The sequence below is a fragment of the Antechinus flavipes genome, chromosome 2 (assembly GCF_016432865.1).
Source record: "Antechinus flavipes isolate AdamAnt ecotype Samford, QLD, Australia chromosome 2, AdamAnt_v2, whole genome shotgun sequence".
In the NCBI taxonomy this organism is placed as follows: Eukaryota; Metazoa; Chordata; class Mammalia; order Dasyuromorphia; family Dasyuridae; genus Antechinus; species Antechinus flavipes.
The window spans coordinates 111469992-111478428 of record NC_067399.1 but is presented as its reverse complement, the minus strand read 5'-3'; the positions used below and the strand labels follow the sequence as shown (position 1 = coordinate 111478428).

The window sequence follows — 8437 nt, the reverse complement described above, 5'->3', positions numbered from 1 at the left end:
TCCTTGAAGGCCCACATGGATATTTTTACCCCAAAATTTAAAGAAAAATTATACAAGTTTAAAGAATTACCAAAGATGGCTATACATAGGTGGGTAGGTTATTTGATTCTTTTGTTCTCCAGGTCGGGGGTGAATGGGGGGGTGGGGTGGGGAAGAATCCTTATTCTCAAGACACTTAACATTTCTAATGGGAGAAGAGGACCAAGACAGGAGCAGAAAAAGTTGACTTGGGAACTTTAAGAGACTGTTTTGGTAAAAGACAGTGAATGAACAATAACTGGTTCCTTCCTCAAAAAGGAGTTTCTAAGAACTCGTTAGTGGGAAAGGGTGGCCACAAAGATAGAGGGAGAGAAAATTGCTTATGTGTCTAGATTAAGTACAAGCATAACCTATATTCATATTATTGATTCAATTATCCCAATTAGTGCTATTTTCTTGTTGGCTCAAATTTTCTATTTTTGGTTTGTTTTGATACTCAAGAATTATTTAGTACTGATTTCCAAACAACAGGTGCAAACACGTAGCATGCAAAGCTCATAGAAAATCCATAAGCATCTACTATCATTCCAAGCATGCCACGCTGCTATTTTCAAAGGGGAACCAACAATTTTATATTCCTGACTTGAGTAAAATGCTTAAGTCTCAAATGCTTTCTGGAATGTATTCTGTATGTAGGAATTTAGAATAGCTCTAAGACAAGTAAAATTCTTAAAAGTAAGAATGTGCAAAACAAATAATACTGTGATTTCTGATACAGCATTTTAAAGATTTCCCTAGTTTCAATCATTATTCATTTAGATGTTTAGGAGAACAAAATGGTTAGCTTTGCAATAAGTTGTCATCTTCTATTAAGGTTTTCAACATCTAGTCAAATTGGTTAAATTAAATCCTGCAGGATTCACTTTGCAGTTTTCACAGTTTATTTAAATCTAGGTAAATAATTGCAGTGTTTGTGCAATTGTAAACTATTTGTAGTGTTTGTGCAAAGGAGCATATTGCAGAAACAGGACCCGGAAACATTAAAAATTTAATTTTTTTTACTTCAAACTAAAGTATATTTTAACATAAATGAGAATATTTAAAGGCGTAACTTTATAATTCAGGATGAGAGAAGCTACATCTCTGATCTCACCAGGTAGCACATAGGGACAAAAAACATCAAGAATGTCATTGATAAATTTCACAATATTTCGATGTTTAAACACCTCCATTTTCTTTTTAAGTGTGATTCCACAGTACTTCAACTTAACTGCTAACATTAAGTATCAAAAAGCCCAAACCTCTTGATTAGATTGTCTTCTACTGAAACATAACTGCCAAACTGCTCAGTCAATGGTGGCATGAGAGAATCTGTACTTTGTTTAAATGCTAGGTGTTTTGAGTATACAAGTACAGAATCTCATCCTTTTAAGAGCTTGTTTCCTAATGCACAAGGTTACATTTGTAACCATGAGGAACAATGACCCAAGAAAGGATGTTCAGATTTCTAGTTGACTGGCTTAAGGCCTTTCCAAAACTCAAGAGGATAAGATGGCAGGAGAAAGAAGGCACTAAAAATCACTTGAATATGATTATCAAAGCAGTGTGGAAATTTAGGTTAATATAAAAAAGATTCTTGGTTGCAAACATCTGCAGACCTAGTAACCATAGATTCTATACTGTTGCACTTCAAAAAAAGTTGGCAGGTTTAGGGAGTAAACAATTGGCCCACACAGACTGGAATCTGATTTCTTTGAAACTTCCAAAGGACAAAGAATCCCTGAACTACATAGATTATTTGTTTTTAATTTTTTTCTATTAATCTTAAAACCTGACAAAGGTAACAAAAGAACAAGAGGATTGGCACACACTGACCATCCTAGGAAGAAAAATGAGAACGAACAAAGAATTCTAATGGGCACATTAAACAAAAAATTTACATTTTCTGTGTTAAGGTAATTTCAATAGTTACAAAGTAAATTTAACTAGTTACAGTTAATATTAAGGCTTTTTTCCTTTTAAAAAAAATTAGGTGTTACAAAGTTAACTTTTTCAGATATTTACACAACGGCCTCTTGTCCTTAGGGTTACTCCTGCACAATCTCATAAGAATATAAAATCACTTTTCACGGTTTGGATCCAGTGTTTGCCACTCATATCTTCCTATCTGATTATCAACCCATCGCCTTGTTTTGGTGAAATGTATTATCCTAGAAAATAGTTTAGAAGGATACTTGCACCAATAGATGTTTATTGACTGACGGGGCTGATCACTCCTGGACTTCAAGCATGGCCAAAGGTTCCAGATCAGCTCTGGCTCTGGCTGTACTTTCATTCAGGATCCCTCTTTGGCTTCCCAAAGTAAGAAAGGCCGAAGTTCTTTTTTCCAGTTTCCAGCTTGTACAGTAGTAATAGCATTTTAAGGATCAAGAAACGTTTAATAAATGTAGGCAATGGGTTGATAACCAGACAAAAATCGATTAAGTCACTTAAAGGGTCACAGAGTGAGTGTCGGAGGAGAAATTTGAATACAGATATATAACCTGACCGCAAACCTTAGCGATCTGTAACACTACAGAAGACTCAGGCTGATTTAATCAGGGCGGGATGGAGGGCCTCATATGAGCCTACGGAAAATCCAGTAAAATCATACTGCTAGGTGGGTGGAGCACCAAAGAGATGGGGGAGGTAGTGTCCAAAAGCGACTTTGAGGCAAAGGTGTATAGGAGAGGGCCTGGAAGGGAGGGCCTTAAGGAACCACGCGACACCCAACATCCGGGTCCTCGTTCGCTGCCCGGGCAATGGGGTCTGCCAGGCAAAGCCAGTAGACAAAGTACGGAACTAGGGACTCCTATTGGCCTTTCCAAGACGAAAAAAGGTGGGACAAAACATTGTTCCTCCTGGTTGGTCCTTTCCTTCGCGCCCGCTGGTCAGTCCGCACGAACAATACCCTTTCTTTCTCTGGCCTTCCCAGCACCATGTTAATTGAGGATGACATAATCTTTTCACGGGAGCGCGCAGCTTCGTAAGTCGAGAGCGCGCATGGTTTCCCTTCTCTCTAAAGAAAACCTGTTTGAGGAATGCGCTATGGCTCTTTCTAAAGGGCTGAATGCACGTGATGTGATGTCATCAATCATTCAGCGATTACATTGAAATTCGAAGAGGTGGGAAGGAAGAATTCCCCCCGGGCCAACTGTTACCAAAAAACAAAACAAAAAAAAAAAAAAAAAAAAAAAAAACGGGGTATGGAGGGGAAAAGGTGGACTCCAATGACTCGCAGGTGTCCCTCGGGAGCTTTGGGTCCCGTTTCTGCATTTCGGGGCGGAGGCTTTGGTCCCTAGAGAGCATCCGTAGCGCAACACGCAGCGTCCTGGGTTACGGCGCCCGGTAACAACCACGCCCTCGGCAGGAAGTCGTCCCCTGCTGGTCCTAAGTTCCCTCCGCTCAAACTTAAGCGGGCAAGTACCAACTGCCCCGAGCCATGGACGCTTCCCATCGAGCGACTGTGCTCGCCTCGTTCCGTTACCGAGCCCCGCTAAATCCGCGCTCCAGGTCGTCAGGCTTCGACTTCTGTGAGCAAGAGTGCGCCAGCGAGACCACGGAGGAGGAATCAAATGAGGAGGAATCCAATGAGGAGGAGGTAGGAAGCTCCAGGCAGGAGCGGAGGGCGGATACCCTCCCCAGACCCCGACCCTGACGCCGGCTTTTGGTCGGCCAGTCCTTAAGTCCTTTTGCCCCAGTGCTTCTCAGCTGACCTACGCCCCTACACGCTGACTCCCGACTCCGTGCTCTTGCACTGGCCGTGCCCTCCTCTGTGCCTGAACCTCTCTCCCTCGTCTTCGGCTCCCACCGTGATTACCTCTCCCGCGTATCCTGTACATTCATAGTTGTTAATTTTCCTATTGGACTGGTATTGGGGGCAGGAGCCGCTTTCACCCTTTGGATCTTCGGTGCTTAATTAGTGTGTATTGACCCCCTCGCACCCCCTCCCCAATTAGAACGCGAATACCTAGAAGGGCTGTGCTTGGCCCAGTGCCTGGCGTAGAGTAAGCTTTTAATAAATACTTGTCGACTGACAAGCAGTATGTGATTTTTTTTTTTAATCCTTATACATTTAGATGCAGTGCCTTAATTTTGTTTTAGGGAACACAAATTACTATTTTACTTGACTTCAGTTCTTCTCTGATGTACGGGGAATCGGTTGTTTATTCTACCCCTTTCATACTTAAAGTTTGAAATGCCCTAATAATTGAAAGTCTGTAGGAAAATAAAGGGATTTCTGACCCTGACTCTACTCATTTGTTGTAGTAGGGTCTTATTTACAAAATAAATGCAAAAAAAAAAATCAAGTTGGATATTTAATTATGAAAAATCGAGTTCTTACTCCAAAAAGCAGATGGAAAAATTAATTAAGAATCATTGGTGTGATAATGTTTTTCTTGCATCTCTCACTTGTGCACCTAAGATTTTGTTTTTGGTCAATAAGGTCACAGAATCATATATCTAGAACTGGAAGGGATCTAGAAGATTGAAAGGATGGATGAAAAAATTTTAAGTGTTAACCGAGCCAAGCACTCTGCTAAGCCCTGAGGAGACATGTAGAAAAGGCTACACAGATTGAGCTCAATGGGATTTCCTACTCTAATTAAGGGAGATGCTGTAGGAAGTTCAGGTGCAGGGCAGATATAAAGGGCCCCGGAGAAGACCCAGGGATTCTAGTTAGGTCAGGAAGTCAGAAGATAGAACTCCAGATTGTTAGGGCAAGGCCACAGATGCAAGAAGTGTAGTAAGGCTCACAGCAAAGAATAGTTGGTAATTTCCATCTCCCTCAAACCATGTGAATAGACAGGCAGGTTGGATGGGTCCTGAACCACCGCAGTAGGGGATGGGAGCAGAGGTGGAAGACCAGGGGAGAAGCACATGGTCAGTTTGGTTTCTAGAGGAAGAACACTGTTTGCCCTTTGCCTTCCCCCTCTACCCTCACCCTTCACCCATCTCTCTTAGAGGCCAACTAGGAACTTATTTGGCAGAAGATGAAGGGAGGGTTCCCGCTGTTATTTTACAGATGAAAAAATTGAGATTCATTGAGATGAAGAGACTTGTTCAAGATCCCCACAGGTAGTAATCATTGGGGGCAGGATTTGAATTCAAATAGTCTTCATTCCAGAGCTAAGGCCTTTTCTACAGGACTGTGCTCAGGTTTCAGTTTCTTGTGGCCTGTACACCTGAATCTTGGTTGATGAACAAAAACAGCTGTCTGGTAGTAACTTCCAACTAAAAACCAACAATCTACTGATATAAATCTCCATATTCATTTGTGCCAGATGTTTGAAGCTTCTCAATGACCAAAAATCAAAATGGTTTGGCAAAGTCAAAATCTGAAGACAGTTAATAAAACAGATGTCATGTATATGGCAGTTATAGGTTTGATCTTTATAACCTTAAAAGTAGTTAGCACAGTTCAATTTGCTTTATTTTAATCTCACTGATACTTTTTAGAATTGCACTACACAAAGCTAAGACTGAATTAAGAGGGTACCACATGTGGATTAGGGATACAGTATAGATATACAAGCAAAAACACTGGGTGGGAGAACCAGAAAACCTGAATTCTTGCAAGTCATTTTAACTGCCTGAGCCTGTTTCCTCACTTGTATAATGATACTGGACTAGATGATCTCAGGTTGTCACTAAAGGGCCAATGGTTGGTGTATATCAGGAGAAAGAACACTAAAGGGGATAGAGGAGTTTAAGTGACAAATGAATTCAACAAAACATGTTGACTAGATCAATCACTGGGATATAGAATTAGAGCTGGAAAGGGACTTCTGAGGCTGACCCTACCATTTTACAGATAAAGAGAGTGATCAGAGATCCAATGGTCTTGTGATGAAAAAAGCTATCTGCACCCAGAGAAAGGACAGAGGGAACTGAATGTGGACTACAAAATAGTATTTTCACTCTTTTTGTTGTTGTTTGCTTGCATTTTGGTTTTTTTCTCATTTTTTTCCCCCTTTAGATCTGATTTTTCTTTGCAGCATGATATGTGTGGAAATATGTGTAGAGGAGTTGCACATGTTTAATATATACTGGCTCACTTGCCAACTAGGGCAGGGGAATGAGGTGAGAGGAAAAAAATTACAACACAGTGTTTGGTAGGGGTGAATGTTGAAAATTATCCATGTATATGTTTTGAAAATAAAAAGCTATAATTAAAAAGAGAGAGAGAGTAGTCAGTCAAAAATTTATTAATCCTACAAGCTCACTATGTACTAGGCAAAAACTAAACAGTCTTGTCCCCAAAGAGCTTTAATTCTTTAGTGGGATATACAGATACACATTGAAGGAGTTATACACCATATAGTTTTGCTGGAGAGGGTCAGAAAATATTTTTTCAAAGGAAAGTAGGGATTCTAAGAAATGGAGATTAGAGGAGAGGGCACCTGAGGTTTTGAAGGGACAGGATAGTCTGTGACAAGGTACAAGGAGATTGAATGTGGTGATTAAATGTGGTGACTGAGAAAAGCCAAAAGACTGGTTAGCTAGACTACATAAAGAAGTTGGATATGCTTAAGTCTCAGAAAGTTAAGTGATATAGTGTCCCAAACATTAATCCTAGAGACCCTGACTAAGGGAATGACAGGATCAAAGGACTTACATTTTGAGAATCTTTTTAGAAACTATTGTACGGAGCATAGGATTGGAGAAGGGAAAGACTTGAAACAGGTGAACCAGCTAGGAGGGCGTTGGAATAGGCCAGGCAAGAGGAAACGAAATTTTGACCTAAGACAGTGGAGTGGCATTGTGAGTGGAGAGGAGTGATGTGAGGGCTGCTTTGAAAGTATAATTGACAAGATGTACCTATTAGAAAGAGACAGTGAGGATGACTTGAGAGAAAGGTTGACAGTACCTTTAACAGCACAAAGGAAATTAGGAAGGAGGCCTACCTTCCCCTCCCCACCAACTCCAAGCTTTTAAAGGAAGTCAAGAAATAGATCATTTCTGACTGCCTTTTATTCCACTCTAATTAACCTTCTCCCATAAACTAAAGGGAAATATATAGCACTAATGCTTCAAAACTACTACTTCCCTTTAAGCTCCATCCCTTCTGTTTTCACTCTTGATCTGTCAGCAAGTCTGAGGTGGCAAAAATAAAATTCTTTATCTTCAAGAAGCTTACATTTATATATAAAAGTTTATACAAAATAAATAGAAATTTCTTGAATGAACATTGACTGGGACCTCAGAAATCATGTAATCCAGAGCTTCTGAACTAGAACTCTTTCTACAACAACATCTCTAACAAGTGTTTTTCAGCCTCTATAGGAGTTCCCAACATTTTTTGATCTTTGTATCCCTTCATTTTCAGGAGACCTTCCTTTACCCACTTATTCAATATGAAATAGTAATGAATAGATTAGTAGAGCAAACATTTGCCTTACTGTGTGCCAGTGCTACATTAAATAATAAGAATGCCAAAAAAAAAAAAAAATGAAACAAGGTTCCCACTTTTCAAGGAATTTCCATCCCAAAAGGGGAAGGCAAAACATGAAGGGGCATTGGAAAGTAGGAAAGGGCCAGAAGGAAGATGAACTTAATATGATCAGGCAACTGATATGGTGGAAACAGCCTGATGGTGTGAGTAAATGGTAGAGAACAGCTTATCTTGGACTTATAATATGTGATGATTGCAGGCAAGATCTCCACCAGTCATTGAATATCACCTCAGATTGCAGTTATCCCCAAGAGAACAGACCGACTGTGTGAAAGTAGAAAAAGAAATCTATTGTTTATCATGCATATTCACATTAAAAAAAAAAAAACTGCTTAATTAGAGTGATAAAAGTTTTGTTTTGTTGTGTTTTTACCAAATATGTGCTGTACCCCCTTGACAAGCTTTTTGTATCCAGAGTAGTATCCGTGCTCCATATTGGGAAGATCTCCAAAGAGGGAAAACTCGATACCTTCCAAGACATCCCATTCCACTTTGGGGCAGCTCTGATTCTTAAGACTCTTGCTCCTTCTTTGTGGCTTCTTTATTGGAGAACAACAGTCCTTGAGAAGGGAGAGTCCTTGTTCTCTCAGTTACTGCTCAACCCCTTGTTATCTGGCTTCTGATTCCACCAAGGTTAATAATAATCCTCCTTAAAGAGTGGTGTGCTGCAGTGAAAGGGTTGGTGCAGTTGGGATAACCTGGTTTTGAATTCATGTTCTACCATTTATTCCTTGTTTGATCTTGGGCAAATAATTGAAACTCTCAGAGCCTCAGTTTCTTCATCTTTAAAATGAGAAGATTAGATTCGATGACTTGTTGGAACCATTCTAGCTCTACATATCCCTACATATCCCTTTAGGATTACATAGGACTAGAGTCCGATGAAGTTTCTGAGAAATCTTATTAAAGCACAAAAAGAGAATTGTATATGAATTTCTGTTCCATCTTTTTCTGAACTTTCTG

General features: G+C 40.0%; 1 protein-coding gene across 4 annotated transcripts in view; it reads left to right on the top strand.

Moving 5' to 3' along the window:
- The first annotated feature begins 2251 nt into the window (after positions 1-2251).
- Positions 2252-8437, top strand: part of FAM161A (FAM161 centrosomal protein A) — a 32525-nt gene continuing 26339 nt past the window's right edge. The window contains exon 1 of one of the 4 annotated variants that reach the window (XM_051975350.1): positions 2252-3619. In XM_051975350.1, coding sequence (XP_051831310.1) covers positions 3461-3619 — 159 coding nt within the window. In that variant the 5' untranslated portion in view covers positions 2252-3460. The remainder of the gene's footprint in view (positions 3620-8437) is intronic. The other 3 variants (XM_051975352.1, XM_051975353.1, XM_051975354.1) reach the window with 3 other exon arrangements.